The sequence below is a fragment of the Salvelinus namaycush genome, chromosome 8 (genome assembly GCF_016432855.1).
Source record: "Salvelinus namaycush isolate Seneca chromosome 8, SaNama_1.0, whole genome shotgun sequence".
Taxonomy (NCBI): Eukaryota; Metazoa; Chordata; class Actinopteri; order Salmoniformes; family Salmonidae; genus Salvelinus; species Salvelinus namaycush.
Genome location: NC_052314.1, coordinates 35364565 through 35384895, shown reverse-complemented (window position 1 = coordinate 35384895; position 20331 = coordinate 35364565). Strand labels below are relative to the sequence as shown.

General features: G+C 41.7%; 1 protein-coding gene across 1 annotated transcript in view; it reads right to left on the bottom strand.

Moving 5' to 3' along the window:
- LOC120052636 (desmoplakin-like) overlaps window positions 1-12967 on the bottom strand; it is a 31897-nt gene extending 18930 nt beyond the window's left edge. Inside the window, exons 1-12 of the mRNA XM_038999671.1 lie at window positions 12593-12967; window positions 8457-8550; window positions 7033-7166; window positions 6504-6654; window positions 3039-3164; window positions 2717-2776; window positions 2340-2507; window positions 1745-1849; window positions 1302-1523; window positions 678-833; window positions 300-454; window positions 23-149 (exon numbers count right to left, since the gene is read on the bottom strand). Coding sequence (XP_038855599.1) covers window positions 23-149; window positions 300-454; window positions 678-833; window positions 1302-1523; window positions 1745-1849; window positions 2340-2507; window positions 2717-2776; window positions 3039-3164; window positions 6504-6654; window positions 7033-7166; window positions 8457-8550; window positions 12593-12786 — 1692 coding nt within the window. The 5' untranslated portion in view covers window positions 12787-12967. The remainder of the gene's footprint in view (window positions 1-22; window positions 150-299; window positions 455-677; window positions 834-1301; window positions 1524-1744; window positions 1850-2339; window positions 2508-2716; window positions 2777-3038; window positions 3165-6503; window positions 6655-7032; window positions 7167-8456; window positions 8551-12592) is intronic.
- Window positions 12968-20331: the final 7364 nt, after the last annotated feature.

Sequence of the window (20331 nt, the reverse complement as noted above, 5' to 3'; positions counted from 1 at the left end):
CCGCAGTGACTTATAGACTTACCATGGTGATGGTGAGTGAGTTGATACGTGTGAGGTCCTGGACATAGTACTGCCAGGAGATGAGACTCTTGATGTTGATGTAGAGTTGATTCCACACTGCCTGGATGGCCTCATAGTACTGCTCATTCCTGATGGACCACATAACACAGATGGTGATTTAATTCTCACATTGTGTGTTTGTGTTTGTGTGTGAGTGTGAGTGTGAGTGTGAGTGTGAGTGTGAGTGTGTATGCGTGCGTGCGTGTGTGCACTGCGTGCCTGCATGTGTGTGTTCTTACTTGTTGGCCAGGTTGATGCCAAGGGAGTTGGGTGGTGGCACCAGCAGACAGACAGAGGGCACCAGCATGTCCAGTCCTCCTGGTCCTGTCACCTGCCACTTACTGCGCTGGGAGTTGTCTTTCAGTATGCCCTCGTTGCCCTTTAGAATCACCTTCTATAGAGGGACATGCACAATGTTAGACAGGAGTGTGTGTGTGTGCATGCATGTAAGAGAGAGAGAGAAAGAGAGAGAGAGAGAGAGAGAGAGAGAGAGAGAGAGAGAGAGAGAGAGAGAGAGAGAGAGAGAGAGAGAGAGAGAGAGAGAGAGAGAGAGAGAGAGAGAGAGAGAGAGAGAGAGAGAGAGAGAGAGAGCTTGTGTGTACATTCATGTCTCGGACCTGGTCTTGTTTGAAGTCACACAGGGCCTGTACCATAACAGGACAACTGCTCTTCTCCTCTTCAGGGTTACGTGGTCTGAGCCTCACGATGCTCTTGGACTTGTTGACTAGGTGCTGCACCTGGCTCTTATTCTCCATGATTCGCTCCTTCTCTTTCTGTTGGAGGTTAAGGGTCAGAGGTCAATATCCCTATCAGAGGAAAGGGGGAGAAATTGTATTCTATCTTCACAAATGACTTCCTATTCCACACGTAGTGAACTAGTTGTTCACCAGAGTGACTACACTCTTAGAAGAAATATGTGATATTTAGAACCTTAAAGGGTTCTTTAGCTGTCCCAATTGGAGAACTCTTTGAAGAACCGTTTTTGGTTGCATGTAGAACCCTTTGTTCCAGGAAGAACCCCTTTGGATTCCATGTAGAACCCTTTCTACAGAGGGAACCCAAAAATTGTTCTACCTGGAACCAAAAATGGTTATCTTATGGGGACAGCCAAAGAACCCTTTTGGAACCCTTTTTTCCAAGGGTGTACAGTCAAAAGTAGTGCACTATATGCGAAATTGGGAGTTTGAGATATAACCTTGTACATTATATCTGTGGTACCTTCAAAGATTTACATGTCTTACCTCCAGGCCTTTGAGTAGTTCCAGCAAGTTTTCAAGGGGCATGTTTCTGTCGCTGGTGAACTTCTTACGGATGTTCTCATGCGCCTTCTGCAGCTTATTGTACATCTCATTGGCCTCCTTGAAGAACTCGCTGTAGGCAGCGTTCTCCTTCAGGTGGACATGGATACACTTGGTGATCTGGAGGAGCCAGCTCCACTGGGTCTGCAGAGTGTCCATGTAGGCCTGGAAGAAATCAAAAAAGAAGGATAGAGGGATTAAAGAACGAATAAAAGGGGGATGGAAAGGAAGATGAGAACTCATATCAAAATAACCATCACAGCAAATTAGATAGCTAGACATGGCTAGATATCACGGGCCCCAGGAAGAGTAGCTTTTGCGACTGGAACAGCGAATGGCGATCCAAATAATCAAATAGATATTCTTCTAGACAGACATCTCCTAACCTCGATCTTCTCAGAGGCAGGGTGGGGGTTCTTCAGAAGGCTGTCCACTTTCAGCTTCAGTTTATTCAGGTCCTTATCCTTCTCCTCCAAGGCACTCATCAGTTTCTGACAGAGAAAAACAACACAGTTTACCAACAACACAGTTAGAGCAGAACTGGAGAGGTAGAGTTACTGTTAGGCCCTGGGGAACCATTGGGACTGGAAGAATGATATGTGGTTTCATTGCACAAGTCTCAGAGGTTTGGCAATTGGCATTATACTTCCCTAGGGTACATAATGCAAAACAGATTAACAACACATAATGATATACAGACACACAATACACTAGACGTGCCAGTCACGGGACTAGAGACTACCAAACATTACCAATGAACAGGAACAATTACAGCTAGTTTGCGTCCCAAATGTCACCCTATTCCCTACATTAGTGCAGAGCCCTGGTCAAAAGTAGTGCACTATATAGGGAATAGGGTTCCATTTGGGATGCAAGCAGCCTGTATGGCCTCTATGGGAATCATCAATTAGCCTCTCCGCCCTCCCACTGTGACACTTCCCCCTCTGACCCTTGACCTTTAACCCTTGACCCAGTCCTTACCGAGTAGCTCTCCTGCTTCTTGGGGATGTAGAGGTCGATGTTCTTGTCCCCCCAGTCAAACACCAGCTCCTCCTCCTCTCTCACGTTCACCCACATGATCTGTCTACTGATCGCCTCAATGATCTGCTGCATCTCCCTCAGCTGGTTGCTACGACCATGAGACATTTTCTGTGAAAAACATGGTGAGACTCATGAATCGTTAGGTACAATCAATAAAGTCACAAATCCATTGTGGCATGACTAACATAGACAGACAAATGAAAACAAAGATGTTCAGTACAACACAAACCTAAAGAAAGATAATATAATGGTACAACAAACGTATTATACAGTAATGCAGGGGTGTGTATGTGTGTTTTCCCCAGAGCCTCTGTCACCTGCAGCGTGTCCCATTCCTGATCCAGAGCATACTGGTTGGCCTTGTCTCCTTTCTTAATCTGTAAGGAAGAACACACAAACACTGAGAGAGAATCACACACACTCAGTCAGAATCACACACAAACACACTCCCAGAAATAGAATGTGTATGAGAGACAGTGTGAAAGTAACTGTGTCTGTGTTTGTGACAGGTGTATGTGTGTGTGTGTGTGTGTGTGTGTGTGTGTGTGTGTGTGTGTGTGTGCGTGCGTGCGTGCGTGCGTGCGTGCGTGCGTGCGTGCGTGCGTGCGTGCGTGTGTGTTTGTTTATGTGCGTACCCACCAGTTCAACCTTGGCCTTGTCCACCTCGGGGCTTCTCTGTATCGAGCTGTGGAACTTGCTGTGGCTGATCAGCTGCTGCTCAATGTCTGCAGAGGTATCTCCCCACTGAGAGGTCTCTATCAGATGCTGGAATACAAACACATTACGATCACATTATAACTACATCTCAAATACATTATAACTACATGTCAAATACATTATAACTACATGTCAAATACATTATAACTACATGTCAAATACGTTATAACTACAGGTCAAATACATTATAACTACATCTAAAATACATTATAACTACATGTCAAATACGTTATAACTACATGTCAAATACATTATAACTACATGTCAAATACATTATAACTACATGTCAAATACATTATAACTACATGTCAAATACATTATAACTACATCTCAAACACATTATAACTACATGTCAAATACATTATAACTACATGTCAAATACATTATAACTACATGTCAAATACATTATAACTACATGTCAAATACATTATAACTACATGTCAAATACATTATAACTACATCTCAAATACATTATAACTGCATGTCAAATACATTATAACTACATCTCAAACACATTATAACTACATGTCAAATACATTATAACTACATCTCAAACACATTATAACTACATGTGAAATACATTATAACTACATGTCAAATACATTATAACTACATCTCAAATACATTATAACTACATGTCAAAAACGGTATAACTACATCTCAAATACATTATAACTACATGTCAAATACATTATAACTACATGTCAAATACATTATAACTACATCTCAAACACATTATAACTACATCTCAAACACATTATAACTACATGTCAAATACATTATAACTACATGTCAAATACATTATAACTACATCTCAAACACATTATAACTACATCTCAAACACATTATAACTACATGTCAAATACATTATAACTACATGTCAAATACATTATAACTACATGTCAAATACATTATAACTACATGTCAAATACATTATAACTAAATGTCAAATACATTATAACTACATGTCAAATACATTATAACTAAATGTCAAATACATTATAACTACATGTCAAACACATTATAACTACATGTCAAATACATTATAACTACATGTCAAATACATTATAACTACATGTCAAATACATTATAACTACATGTCAAATACATTATAACTACATGTCAAATACATTATAACTACATGTCAAATACATTATAACTACATGTCAAATACATTATAACTACATGTCAGATACATTATAACTACATGTCAAATACATTATAACTACACCTCAAATACATTATAACTACATGTCAAATACATTATAACTACATGTCAAATACATTATAACTACATGTCAAATACATTATAACTACATCTCAAATACATTATAACTACATGTCAAATACATAAGAACTACACCTCAAATACATTATAACTACATCTCAAATACATTATAACTACATGTCAAATACATTGTAATCTCACAACCACAACACACACCTTAACCATAACACAAATACACATCTTCACCACAACACACACACACACACACACACACACACACACACACACACACACACACACACACACACACACACACACACACACACACACACACACACACACACATAGCACACACCTTAACCATAACACAAATACACCCTCAACCACAACACACACTCACACAGAGCTCAACCATAGGGAGAAGGCTCCCATGCTAGAACACTGCCACTAGGTGGTGATAGAGAAGTTTGAAGTACGGTAAACTTACCCTCTGTAAGCCTAACACTAAAAACCAACCAAGAAGAAAATATGGTATGTCAGGAATTCACCAATAGACAGGGAGTCTGAGCCACTAAGACCAGAACATAGCCTAGCTTTTACCTTGGTTTGTGCAGAGGGGGGTGCATAATATGAGTGTGTGTGTGTGTACACAGTATTCAACTTGGTACGATGCTTAACATACACTACATCTAGCCTCGAGCGTGTCTTCTGCATGTGTGTGCAAGTGTCAAAGCAGGCATAACCGCCAACATAACCTGCACTATCCTCTCTGTTCATTCTCCAGTTTGCAAAAAGTTGGCAGTGGAAGGTGTTCAATAGCAAGGATCACGTACATCACCTGTGGTGGTGATAACTGTACGTTGCAGTGGGAGGGTTAAGGTTACGTTAAGACAATTACAGTACTGCGTGTGATTGTGTGTGTGCCATTTCAGGTGAATTCTAAATTAAGTTTGAGTGTCCGTGTGTTATCTGCACTGACCTCTCAGACACACACCTGCCCTTCAGGACTAACCGGTTAATGTACAGTGGCAAGAAAAAGTATGTGAACCCTTTGGAATTATCTGCAATAAATTGGTCATAAAAGTAGATCTGATCTTCATCTAAGTCACAACAATAGACAAACACAGTCTGCTTAAACTAATAACTCACAAATGATTGTATTTTTATTGTCTATATTGACTACATCATTTAAACAGAAGTTGGGTGATGCAACAGGACAACGACCTAAAACACACAAATCAACAACAGAATGGCTTCAACAGAAGAAAATACGCCTTCTGGAGTGGCCCAGTCAGATTCCTGACCTCAGCCCGATTGAGATGCTGTGGCTAGACCTCAAGAGAGCGGTTCACACCAGACATCCCAAGAATATTGCTGAACTGAAACAGTTTTGTGAAGAGTAATGGTCCACAATTCCTCCTGACCATTGTGCAGGTCTGGTCCGCAACTACAGAAAACATTTGGTTGAGGTTATTGCTGCCAAAGGAGGGTCAACCAGTTATTAAATCCAAGGGTTCACATACTTTTTCCACCCTGCACTATGAATGTTTACATGGTGTGTTCAATAAAGACATGACAACGTATAACTGTTTGTGTGTTATTAGTTTAAGCAGACTGTGTTTGTCTATTGTTGTGACTTAAATGACGATCAGAACAAATTCTATGACCAACTTATGTAGAAGTCCAGGTAATTCCAAAGGGTTCACATACTTTTTCTTGCCACTGTATGTGTGGGGGAATGGAGAAAATTCCCAAAAGTTTCAAACGGTCAAGTGCTTCACAATGATGACTTTAATACTATATGAACTGGGCGTTGTTTTGCAACACGTTGTCAGAACCATTTTTGGCTCACACTAAAAAATATATCTACCGGTAAGTGCAACATGTAATATGTTAATGTCCATATAGAGTATTGAAAAATATTAAAAATAAATATATTACATCTTCCTGGCAGGTTTGCAGGTATACAACATTGACGTTGTGCAATCCTATGTAACTCATATGTATCATATGCTTTCCTGCACTGGCATTACACATATGACCGCATGCAGTTCATCTGAAGGGGAACAGGTGGTAGCAATAATATTATGCAATCCTGTAGCATATGCCTTCCTACACGGGCATTACACATCTGTCCTGTCGGGTGTGGTTCTCCTTACCTTCTGGTGTCCAATCCAGGCCATGGCCTCGTTGAAGCTCCACCCAGCTTCCTCCCAAGCGCTACTCCCTCTGCTCCCCCAGCTCCGCCTCTGCATGGTTCCTTTTATGGCCATGTGGACCCCCGTCAACTGGTCCCTACACATCTCCACACTATGGAGGGGGGGGGGGGGGGGAGCGGGGAGAGAAGGGGGAGCGGTAGCGAATGTCAATGTTAAACTCTTCCTGAAACTCTTCCCCAAGCCGTTGCTGTAAAATATAATTGGTCCTCAGTCAACTTACCTGGTAGAATAAGATGACGTAAATAATAAAAGAAACACATGAACACCTGCGTAACCCTAACAGTGTAGAGGAAAAAGGGAAAGAAAAATAAGTAAAGGAAAGGTATATTGTGCTGAGCAATATTAGTCATCTGTTGGCGTATCTGACCTCAAACAGTGAGAGGGAACGGGGAATAGAGAGAGAAACAAGGAGAATGGATATTGGTTTATCTGTATGCGGTAGTGGCGGTCGTCTCATAGCGTGTCTAACCTTCGGACCACGCTGTCATACGGTTGTCCCATCTGTCTGAGGTCCAGAGCACATGCCTTCAGCTGCTCTATGGTCTCTCTGGCCATGGCCATGTAGTGATCTGCCTCCACTGTGCCGCGCCCAGAATCGCCGCCCTGCAGGACACACGGGGAAATGTCAGACACACATTATGGCTTTGTACGTTACGTTCGGTCTAGGCTCAACTTGCCGTTCTGGGTTTCTCAAACGAGAATACGGTAGACTATATTCAGTCAGGTAAATCCTTCAGTTCAAGACCCAGTTAAAGATAGGACCATGATGTATAGATCATGAGGACGCAATGCATAATCTTTCTGTCCAGATAGCGTCTATCTGTAGGCTAACTGACTGATGGCACAGTAGTGTACTTTAATAGTTAAAAGAGTACATTCTGTGACAGGTCACGGCCAAATGAACACTTTCCCTGGGTTTGTTTTCATTGTTGGCGTGTGTTTAAAGATAATCCCTGGGTTTACTGCGGACTGTGTGTCCAGACACACGCTGAGACGCACTTCTTATTTTCACTTCATGCGTGACCAAAACGCACACACATGTTGAGTCGACAATGCCTGTACGAACATGCTGAACATGCCAAATATGGCAGAGACAGATGAGAAATATAATCTGACATGATTCTGATAAGACGTGGCTTGACAGGCTGAAAGTATTTAAAAGCTGTTTTAAGATCTTTTGCGCACATGAAGCGGAAGGGCGGAGTCACACCTGACAGAGCATATTTCACAAATGCCTCAGCCAACCACAGACACACAGTTGTGAAGACTCATCATCAGAGTGAGTGTGTCCAGTCTAATGACCTGTTATGGATCATCTCATTATTATAATATAATAGACCTGACATTTAAAGGGATAGTGCGAGACTTTGGTCATACTCACTGTACTGGTAGACTTCCAGTCATCTTGCTAACTCCGGTTAGCTTTAGCTCACAAAACAACCTGTAACTTCTTTCATACTGCATGTAGAGACATGCAAATGACATCCTTGAGTTCATCTGATTCTGGGTAACCAGGTAAATGCCTCAGGTGAAAATCTCGCAGTATCCCTTTAAGAAACCTAACAGTCATGTTCCTCTGCTGATTAAATGCATAGGCCTACTTGTACTAACACACCACAATTCCACTAAAGCAAGTCAGGGGGGCTTGGTTGCAGGATTGGTATTGTAATCTCAGCTTTCATACCGCAGTCTACAGGTGCAGTACATGTCTTAGTCAGAGTGTCTGATTACATGTACTGTTGCCAGACATGAGACAGACTGTACTTAGACTAACATCATGACCAAAGCCAGTATCTCAAAGCAGACAGGACATGAAGTGACTCACAGACTGTAGGTAGCACAGAATTAAATAGAACACTGTTGTTACATATCTACGGTAAGGTAGTGACTTACAACCTGTAGGTAGTGTTCTGCGTTCCTCAGGTAGTCCTGACACTGGCCCTGCAGGATGTAGGCCTTCTGGTGGAGGCCACTGAGGGGGAACTGTCTGTAGGAGACATGGAGGGGAGGGTTATAATCAACATCTTACCGTAATCCAACCGGTCAATGTTAGGGTACCAGTCCATGCAGAGTTCACATTCAACAGGCTTCCACCAAAATCTATCGAAGAATATTTTGCAAACAAGTTGCGTGGTTGCGTTGCGCTATAGGCTACCTGAGGCCTAGGACCTGCATGGAACAGGGGTTCGCCTGGAGCAGTTTAAGTCAGAGGTAGACGCATATCAAGTATGGCCGTTTCTGTTGCATTCTCAAGATACTGGTCCACTTAAGTGTTTTTAAAACAAAAACTTTGTTAACTGTTACTTGTTATCTTGGCATTTAAAGTAGTTTCATGATTATCATTATTGTTATCAGTATATATGTCAACATCATCGATAATATAAACATCATTATCATAATCATCATCAAACAACAACTTTGTAATCAGCACCATCATCAATATCCCCATCATCAATTACACTTTCTGCTATTGTACATCAATGATCCCAAAGGTTTACTGTAATGAGTTATTATCTTAGTGTAGCAATTAGCTAGTCTTTAGTTATCCGAGGATGATTCCACTATGCCCTAGTTGAATTGAGCATGAGTGCAGGGATAGACAAAGGGGAAATGTGAGTCAAGAGAACTGTCACATTTTCCCTATGCCATTTGCAACACAACAACACAGAGGCTGCATTTACACAGGGAGCCCAATTCTGATATTTTTTCCCCCAGTAATTGGTCTTTTGACCAATCAGATCAGCTCTGAAAAAGATCTGATGTGAAAAGAGCTGATGTGATTGTCAAAAAGACCAATTAGTGTGGAAAAAACATCAGAATTGGGCTGCCTGTGTAATCACAAACATATTCAACTGTAACCCTGACCTCCATACTGTAGACTCTATAGAATTGTATAGGTTGATATCAATTAAGCGTCACAATACGATGCAGAGGGTTCAATTTGGCTGCTGGGGGAGCAAGGAGACGACCCCCAGGTCCACTAAAACCATTGACAACTACTTGGTTTTAATATCATCACCTCTTGAAGAGCATAGTCAGAAACACATAACCGATTATTCCACATTTAGCTAGTAACTGCAAGCTGTTTATGATCATAGCCCGTTAACTAGCCATATTGACCTGACCTGTTATTAGCTTGTTGGCCAATTTAACATGCAATATTTATGCATTAGTTCTAACATTATATGACATGTATATTTCTTTCATGGGCGAAAATTCAGTCCATAGGACTGAAAATGTATGAATTCAACAAGCATGTCTCTGTCACTAACAAATACAGTCATGGGTGGTAACTCAACAATTCACTCGAAAAGGCAAGGCACACCGGGGAAATTATATTGGAGCCGTGGCTTGGTGGGGATGTGGCTTTCAATTCATTGTTTTTGGCCACATGTGAGTGGAAGTGTTGTAGCAGTTGAAGTGCTCTTTGGTTATGTTAATGAAAGTTTGAGCATGTCTGCTACCAGTTCTGAAGTCTTTGTACATGCTTATATAAGAGCATGTGGCACTAAAGACTCGTAAACATTATTGTAATGTCCTTAATCCAACACAAGTGACCTTGTCAAGAGATACAGACCACATTTTGTTGTGTTACAGCCTGAATAAAAAAATTGAATAAATGTATTTTTGTCTCACCCATCTTTCACACAGTGCCCCATAATGACAAAGTGAAAACATGTTTTTAGAAATGTTTGCTCATTTATTCAAAATGAAGTACAGAGGTATCTAATTTACATACAGTAGCAGTCAAAAGTTTAGACACACCTACTCGTTCATGGGTTTTTCTTTGTTTTTACTAAGACATCACAATTATGAAATAACACATATGGAATCAATTAGTAACCAAAAAAGTGTTGAACAAATCAAAATATGTTTTATATTTGAGATTCTTTAAAGCAGCCACCCATTGCCTTGATGACAGCTTTGGACACTGCTCACATTCTCCCAACCAGCTTCACCTGGAATGCATTTCCAACAGTCTTGAAGGAGTTCCCACATGCTGAGCACTTGTTGGCTGCTTTTCCTTCACTCTGCGGTCCAACTCTTCCCAAACCATCTCAATTGGGTGGTCAGGTGATTGTGGAGGCCAGGTCATCTGATGCATCACTCCATCACTCTCCTTCTTGGTAAGGAGGTGCGTTGGAGGTGCGTTGGGTCATTGTCCTGTTGAAAAACAAATGATAGTCCCACTAAGCCCAAACTAGATGGGATGGCGTATCGCTGCAAAATGTTGTGGTAGCCATGCTTCTTAAGTGTGCCTTGAATTCTAAATACATCACCGACAGTGTTACCAGCAAAGCACCCCCACACAATCACATCTCCTCCTCCATGCTTCACGGTGGGAACCCTACTCTGCATCTCACAAAGACATGGTGGTTGGAACCAAAAATCTCTAATTTGGACTCATCAAACCAAAGGACAGATTTCCACCGGGTCTAATGTCCATTGCGCGTGTATCTTGGCCAAAACAAGTCTCTTCTTCTTATTGGTGTCCTTTAGTAGAGGTTTCTTTGCAGCAATTCGACCATGAAGGCCTGATTCACGCAGTCTCCTCTGAACAGTTGATGTTGAGATGTGTCTGTTACTTGAACTCTGTGAAGCATTTATTTGGGCTGCAATATTCTGAGGCTGGTAACTCTAATGAACTTATCCTCTGCAGCAGAGGTAACTCTGGGTCTTCCTTTCCTGTGGCGGTCCTCATGAGAGCCAGTTTCATCATAGCGCTTGATGGTTTTTGCGACCGCACTTGAAGAAACATTCAACGTTTTTGAAATGTCTGTATTGACTGACCCTCATGTCTTAGCGTAATGATGGACTGTTGTAGCTCTTTGCTTATTTGAGCTGTTCTTGCCATAATATGGACTTGGTCTTTTACCAAATAGGGCTATCTGCTGTATAACACCCCTACCTTGTCACAACACAACTGATTGGCTCAAACGCATTAAAAAGGAAAGAAATTCCAGAAATGTACATTTTACAAGGCAACATGTTCCTTTAAATGCATTCCAGGTGACTACCTCATGAAGCTGGTTAAGAGAATGCCAAGAGTGTGCAAAGCTGTCATCAGGGCAAAGGGTGGCTTCTTTGAAGAATCTCAAATATAAAATATATTAAACTTTTTTGGTTACTACATGATTCCATAGTTTTTTATTTCATAGTTTTGACTTCTTCACTATTATTCTACAATGTAGAAAATAGTGAAAATAAAGAAAAACCCTAGAATGAGTAGGTGTCCAAACTTTTGACTGGTACTGTAAGTATTCACACCCCCGAGTCAATACATGTTAGAATCACCTTGCAGCGATTACAGCTGTGAGTCTTTCTGGTAAGTCTCTAAGAGCTTTGTACACCTGGATTGTACAATATTTGCACTTCGTTCTTTTTTAAATTCTTCAAGCTCTGTCAAGTTGATAGTTTATCATTGCTAGACAGACATTTTCAGATCTTGCCATAGATTTAAGCCGATTTAAGTCAAAACTGTAACTAGGCCACTCAGGAACATTCAGTGTTGTCTTGGTAAGCAACTCAGTGTTTATTTGGCCTTGAGTTTAAGGTTATTGCCCTGCTAAAATGTGAATTTGTCTCCCACTGTCTGTTGGAAAGCAGACAACCAAGTTTTCCTCCAGGATTTTGCCTGTGGGGGGGGAGTTGTCACAAGGTTTAAGACAGCAGGTCGTTATTCTTGGAAACAAAGACCTCTCAATGATGCCTAATAAATTATTAACTGGGTCGGCACTCACAGATAGATAATATTCGCCCCTGCCATAGCCTAGGCTATATATATACGACAACGACACATAGGCCTATAATTATCCCCCCGACAAAACCAAGACCTTGACATTAAAAAAGAATGAACTAGATTGAAATAATGTGTTAGATGACACGGTTATATAGTGCATTGTATTTATCTTCAGTGGCAATGGAGTTGTAGCCTAGTTAAAATGTATACGGGCAAGTGAACGCAATTGTGTGACACAGTACCCTACAGCAGAATAGGGGCCTTTTGAAGAAGAAAAAAAATGTCTTACCCCTGTTCTCCTCCACCACCTCGCATGGAAGTATTTGAGTAGCTGTAATTATTATCGTCCATGTACTCCTGTCCGTATCTATTACCACCGTGCACTTCGGTCTGGGCATATTGTCCAGTTCCGACGCTCAGGTCGGACCTGGACCCGATACTGCGGCTGACATGAAACCCCCTCTGGGACCCGTATAGACTCATCTCTGGATCCAAAAAGTTATAAAACTCCGCTGGAGAAAAATGGTGGATGAAGAGTTTGTAATCCTGTCTGCAAAAGCTGTCAGAGGGGACTGTGTGAAGCGGTTGGTGAGCCCTCCTGCACCTGTCTGCGGAGCAGCGTCCCTAGGCTGCACCGACTTGATCTGCAACACGGAAAAGTATCATTTTTGGCAAAACAAAACAGACCACACCTTTCATCAACCTACTTGCCTAGAAAAATATTTTAATTTAACGTTTTTTCCTTTCCACGTCCCCAGCCCTCCTCTATCTCAACCTGTACTCAGGGGTAGATGTATCATAGTAAACGTAAATCTGTCGTCCTCCATTTAGTATGATATGTACGTTTCGTAGCCTAGGTGGAGAAGTGGTGTGTGTGTTTGGTTTGGTTCTTCTATCCTTGTGGGCACCTAAAATCCCCCAAAGTCCCCACAAGGATAGTAAAAACAAGGAAAAATCTACCTTGTGGGGACAATGAGGACAAAGGATATTTTAAGTTTATGGGTTAGGGTTACAATTAGGGTTAGGGTTAGCATTAGGGTTAGGGTAAGGGGTTTTATGGGTTAGGGTTAGAGTTAAGGTTAGGGTAAGGGTTAGGTTTAGGGGTTAGGGAAATACGATTTTGAATGTCCCCACGAGGATAGAAGAACAAAACGTGTGTGTGTGTGTGTGTGTGCGTACATGCCTGTGTTTTCTGTGGGAGGGTAGGCTAATTATCTCTCAGTGTTTCAGTCTGTTGTTGAAGGTCAAACTGAAGAAGTCTTGACACTGAAATGTTTACTGTTTCTTTCCAACAGATCACTATTGATGAAATTAATGGAGTAAGAGACTATCAGAAAAGGAAAGGCCCCCTGGCTAATAAACATATCGAAGGCAATCCAATATTGGTCATCTTTAAAAAAACAGTTATGTATGTTGCAGACAATTGTGACAGTTCATCTCTAATGAGATATTCATTACAACATTCATCGCAACCTCATTCAGAACAGTTTTCATAATAATAGTTTTTGGTAACACTTTACTTGATACCCAGCATCATAACATGTTATGACACAGATATAACTATGTCGTAACAACTGACATAACTTGTCATAACCTGTTATAATATAGTCATAACACTGTCATGACACATATTTAGACCTGTGTGACATATATTGCGTTATTTTATGGCTGGTTATGACACCTACATAAGAGTGTTAAAACCCACAAAACCTACTACGGTAGTTATTTATGGCTGGTTATGACACCTACACAAGAGTGTCAAAACGCACAAAACCTACCACACAAGGCAAAACATTCCATTACACCATAGCCTACATGTCAACAGTATGTTTATGTTTAAAAAAATATATATATATTATTAATTGTCCTTGTAATTGTGCACACATTGATGTCAGACATGCACCTACCCCAATGCTCTGTTGCTGGTGACTGGGATGAGTGCAGGAGCAGATTTCAGGAGCAGGACAAGACACCCTCTTTGTGGCTGATGACTGATATAAGGGTACATAATAGGCCTATCTGGCATATATGATTATGATGGTCATAATGCTTCTTGACAGTGTCATAAAGTGTATTTTCTTAGTTCAAGTAAAGTGACACAGGATGGTCATAATGCTTCATGACAGTGTTGTAGTTGTAATGAATTCTTTACAGTCATTTGTTTTCATCATAGTTTAAATAACTTGTAGAAAGTACACTTTATGACAAAGGATGTGAGAAACAAACTTTCAAACGAAAGGGAACTTCTTGGCAGGGAAAAAAACGAACTCAAACTCATGTAGGTCATAACCAGCCATAAAGTAACGGAATATATGTCACAACAGGTTTTAATATATGGGTCACGACAGTGTTATGACACGTTATGACACGTTATGTCAGCTGTTATGACATATTATGACATGGTTATGAACATGTCATAATGTGTTAAGGCACTGGGTGTCAAGTAAAGTGTTACCTAGTTTGGTAAATACTTTTATCACTGTAACACATGCCTAGACACTAACAATATGCAGATCCCTCATCCAAGACAATGGGTGGTGTCCACAGGAAAAACAAGTTTGACAGCACTCTGTCACTGGTAGAGAGAACCTGAAAGTCAATCTTACTGATTTTAATCAGCACAATAAAGAATGAGTTATAACTATTTCCATCTTATCATCTTACAGTATCTTTAAAGCGGCACTCAGCAGTAGAAACAATAACAAAGCGTTTCCCTGCCCCTGGTTCAGTACAAAGCTGAGGGATGCGGCTGGAGAAATGTAAACTCTCTCAAATTCATAGACAAAGCTATGGATGCAAGGACTGGCCATCCATGATATCAAAACGATAGTTTTAACCATGTTTTAAATGCTTTATAGTGTTTGTTAACATTTTCTTTGTTTACAAAGTGTTGGAGTAAAACAAGCTTATATTTTGGGTTCTGATGGTGTCTGGTGTCTGTATATTGCCTCGCTACTGTTTTCCACTGTCTTTTTACTGTTGTTTTTATTTCTTTACTTACCTATTGTTCACCCAATACCTGTTTTGCATTATTGGTTAAAGATAATATCAAGATAATATGAAGACATTCCATCTTCACCACTAGGCATGAGCTCTTCTAAAAGGTTAACAGTAATGTGTCTTGGTCTCAAATGTTGTCAATTCGAAATATAATGTTACAGTAATGTGTTGTTTACCATGTGGGGTAGCCTATCCTGTACACCGTACACAGACTGAACAGCCTTGGCCTCTACCCCAACGAACTCAGCAGGCTCTGAGGAATCTCACAGCTCTTTCTGCGTGTGTATAGGTGTGTGTCTGTGTGTGTGTGTGTGTGTGTGTGTGTGTGTGTGTGTGTGTGTGTGTGTGTGTGTGTGTGTGTGTGTGTGTGTGTGTGTGTGTGTGTGTGTGTGTGTGTGTGTGTGTGTGTGTGTGTGTGTGTGTGTGTGTGTGTGTGTGAGTGAGTGTGTGCATGAGAGCGTGCTTGTGTGCTTGCTTGCATAAGTGAGTGTTTATGATGATTGACTGTCAGGGTACAGTGTGTGTGCATAATTAATTTATTGCAAGACTGTGTGTCTCACATTAGCTCAAACATGTAACTGCAGAATGTTGCTCCTATGTGTGTGAGGGAGGCCTATTGCACCAAGTTGGAGACCGGGGTTATGACCCCTATGCTTGTTGTCATGGAAATGCAGAGCAACATATGCATAAACCACCCTTTCTTTATCAACCCGAATCCTTCCTTCCATCTCCAGAAGTGTCAAACTTTTAATAGCAGCAGTGTGGGTGGATTGATTCGTGTAAGCTATAACTTGGTTCTTGGAGTTTTTTCATATAGAAGACCAATTCAGTACCGCCCTTATAATCACTAGCCCATAGAAAGGGTTGGTTGTTTAGCAACAAAACCAACACGTGTGCAACTATGGGGTAAAACAGACGGGGTTGGCTTAGATTGTTGACTACATATAAACTATATTTCATCTCCAATGTTCATTGAAAACATAAATACATTTGGACAATGAGCACTTGTTGTCTCAAATACATCGTTACAGTTTGGTTAGCTAGCCAGCAAATTTTAGCCATATTAGCATTAACATGAAATCAGCCAAAAGCTCAAATAAGACATGGTACTGTATCAAGAACAATATAAAACTAGCTGAAACGAGCCACTTATGATTCCCCACGTGGCAGTTTCTTGTCATTATTGCTAGCTATCTGGCCATCCAGAATCACAACAACACACGGACATCTGCCCCATTGAAGAATGTGCATCATTTTTGTGACGTTGTCAGCTAACCCATCTACATGCCTGTTGGCGAATTTAAAAACAAACTAAAACACGTCCCTGCGTTTGTGTGCACAAATGAACACACACACACACACACACACATACACAGACAAACACGCTGACACATACATTCTGCCAAACTGACATTCCATGGCTGGTCTTCATTCTACCACGATTGAAAACAAGTAAAGAGATCAGTGTGATGGAACATATTGTGACACATCAGTGTTCTTGTCTTTCCAATGCAGCACAGTCAATCCTCCATTATGAATACAAGAAATGCATACAACAAAGTGAAGGTAATTGGCTTGAATTCTTGAATGTCTTTGTGTCACAGAGGCTCGCCGCTCTGCCAGAGTGAACTGACTCTCTCTCGCTGTTCTCATCCTCCTAGATCAGTGGTTTTATTCATCTCGCTCTTATGGCGGTAGAGAAGAGAAACAGACCTTATTCCTAAAACAAAATCCCAACTTCAGCTTAATTTTTTGGTAAATTGTTGAAAATGTATTTTGAAGCCAGAAGGAGGCTAGTTTCAGCTACATTTATGCCTATACTAGATGAGATATTTTATATATGAATGCTTCCGCTCAGTGTTTGAGACCAATTTTCCATACACACAAAAGCAGAACCCTGTTAGTGGGAATTTCTCCTTTCCCAAGATAATCCATCCACCTGACAGGTATGGCATACCCTTACAAAAATGTACCGACAACAGCACAAAGGGCAAGAAGGTAGAGACAACAATACATCATGCAAAGCAGCCACAACTGTCAGTAAGTGTCCATGATTGAGTCTTTGAATTAAGACATTGAGATAAAACTGTCCAATTTGAGTGTTTGTTGCAGCTCGTTCCAGTCGCTAGCTGCAGTGAACTGAAAAGACGAGCGACCCAGGAAGGTGTGCTTTGGGGACCTTTAACAGAATGTGACTGGCAGAACGGGTGTTGTATGTGGAGGATGAGGGCTGCAGTAGATATCTCAGATAGGGGGGAGTGAGGCCTAAGAGGGTTTTATAAATAAGCATCAACCAGTGGGTCTTGTGACGGGTATACAGAGATGACCAGTTTACAGAGGAGTATAGAGTACAGTGATCTGGGGAGGGGCCAGCTGAGTATAAGACTGTATCATCTGCATATAAATGGATGAGAGAGCTTCCTACTGCCTGAGCTATGATGTTGATGTAAATTGAGAAGAGCGTGGGGCCTAGGATCGAGCCTTGGGGTACTCCCTTGGTGCCAGGCAGTGGCTGAGACAGCAGATGTTCTGACTTTATACACTGCACTCTTTGAGAGAGGTAGTTAGCAAACCAGGCCAAAGACCCCTTTCATTTAAAACCAGAACTTTACAACCTCTGGGTTGCAGACGGATTAAGATAATTGAAATTTATGAACATTTGATTACAAAATTCTATAACACTGTCTTGACTTGGGACATGACTTGGGACTTGAGTGCTAAGACTTGAGACTTACTTGTGACTTGTAAAACAATGACCTGGTCCCACCTCTGCTTGGTATACACTGAGTCTCCAACTACAAAACTGTGAGCTTTTGCATGTTTGTCATGGTAAGTTTTCTGTCCTGCTTGCTTAGCCTGCACCTTACTCTTTAGGTCTGGATGTATCAAGTCTAACGTGCACCTCAACTTCCTCCCCATCATCATCTCAGCCGGTGAAAGTCCGGTGGTTGACTGTGGCGTGACACGATAGCTAAATAACGCTCTACTCACTTGTCTCCAACGAGTCGCCTGCACTGTTTTTCATTAGCTCTTTGATCGTCTGAATGGCTCTCTCTACCAAACCATTCGAGGGAGGGTGGTGTGGTGCCGCAGTGACGTGTGATTCCAATCTTTGCCTTGAACTCCTTACTGTTCTCACACACAAAACACTGAGAGTTGTCTGAAACAATCATCTCTGGAATGCCATGAAGACTGAAACTGTTCCTGAGGCACTCCATGGTAGCAGCAGATGTAGCTGAGCTCACTGGATATACACCCAGCCATTTTGAGTGAGCGTCTACAATCACCAAAAACATCTTCCCCGTGAAAGGAACTGCATAGTCTATGTGTAGCCTTCTCCAGGGCTTACTGGGCCACTCCCATGGATGTAGTGGTGCACTAGCAGGTGCTTTCCTTTGCTCTTGACATGTGGTGCATGACTTTACCTTCCTTTCAATGTCCATATTAGGCCACCACATGTAGCTCCTGACCAAACCTTTCATTCTCGTCATGCCGGGATGACTCTGATGTAGCTGCTCCATCATCGCTGTGTCCTCTGTCTGGAACAATGACATGGGCTCCCCACAGCACACAGCCGTCCTGGACACTGAGCTTGTGCTGTCTCTGTTTGTATGACGCAAACTCAGATCTGATCTGGCCACCTCCTCAGTGTGTACTCACAGACCCTCGACAGGACTGGATCTTTCGCTGTCCAGCTCTGGATTTGCTGGGAGGTCATCAGTGGGCTGTTCTCCTGGTCCAACATCAGCACTCGTTCCTCCGGTGGCAGACTGCTTGGACACTCTGGGAGAGGGAGGCAGCTGAGAGCATCTGCAATACCATTGTCCTTGCCTGCTCTGTAAGTAAAAACATACTCATATGCTCGTAGTGTTGCTGCTCATCTCAATATTCTAGGAGAAGCCATCTGTGGCACTGCTTATGGTCTGTACAGATTTCAAACTTTCTCCCATATAGATACTTATGAAACTTCTGCACGCCAAATATGATAGCTCACCCCTCCTTATCAAGTTGTGAATAGTTATTCTCTGCAGGTGAGAGAGTGTGTGATACAAACCCTATTGGCTTCTCTCCCCCATCTGGCATGCGATGAGACAACACCGCCCCTACCCCGTAGGGCGAGGCATCACAGGAAAGTATCAGTTCTTTTCCTTCATCATAATGCACTAACACTCTGCTCGACTGCTACAGTTCTTTTGACAGTTTGAAGGCCTTTTGTTGTTCTGATCCCCAACACAATGGCTTGTCCTTCCTCAGCAGCTTGTGCATAGGAGCCAATAGTGTCGACAGATTCGGTAGGACACTCTTATAGTAGTTTAATAGGCCCAGATACGATTTCAGTTCTGTAACTGTGGGTGCTGCCCAGTCTGGGAACTTCACTGGTTCCATGATTTTGTTGTCCTGGCAACGATCTAACTCAGCCTCTATCTTAGTTTTCATTGCAAACGCTGCTGACCTTGGTTTGAAGAAACGGGGTGTGGCATCACTTGATACGTGTATCTTTGCTGTGAATCCTTTCAACGTGCCCAACTCATCCTTGAACACTTCCTCGTTTTTCTTGAACACTTCCTGTAGAGCCTCTTTGCTGTCAGGCATCTTATTCATGGTATGCCAGTCCACATCCAACATGGTGATCCACCCTCGCCCCAGCATGTTTGGTCCTGACCCCACTACAACTACAATCAATCAATCAATCAAGTTTATTTTATATAGCCCTTCGTACATCAGTTAATATCTCGAAGTGCTGTACAGAAACCCAGCCTAAAACCCCAAACAGCAAGCAATGCAGGTGTAGAAGCACGGTGGCTAGGAAAAACTCCCTAGAAAGGCCAAAACCTAGGAAGAAACCTAGAGAGGAACCAGGCTATGAGGGGTGGCCAGTCCTCTTCTGGCTGTGCCGGGTGGAGATTATAACAGAACTATGCCAAGATGTTCAAAATGTTCATAAGTGACAAGCATGGTCAAATAATAATCATGAATAATTTTCAGTTGGCTTTTCATAGCCGATCATTAAGAGTTGAAAACAGCAGG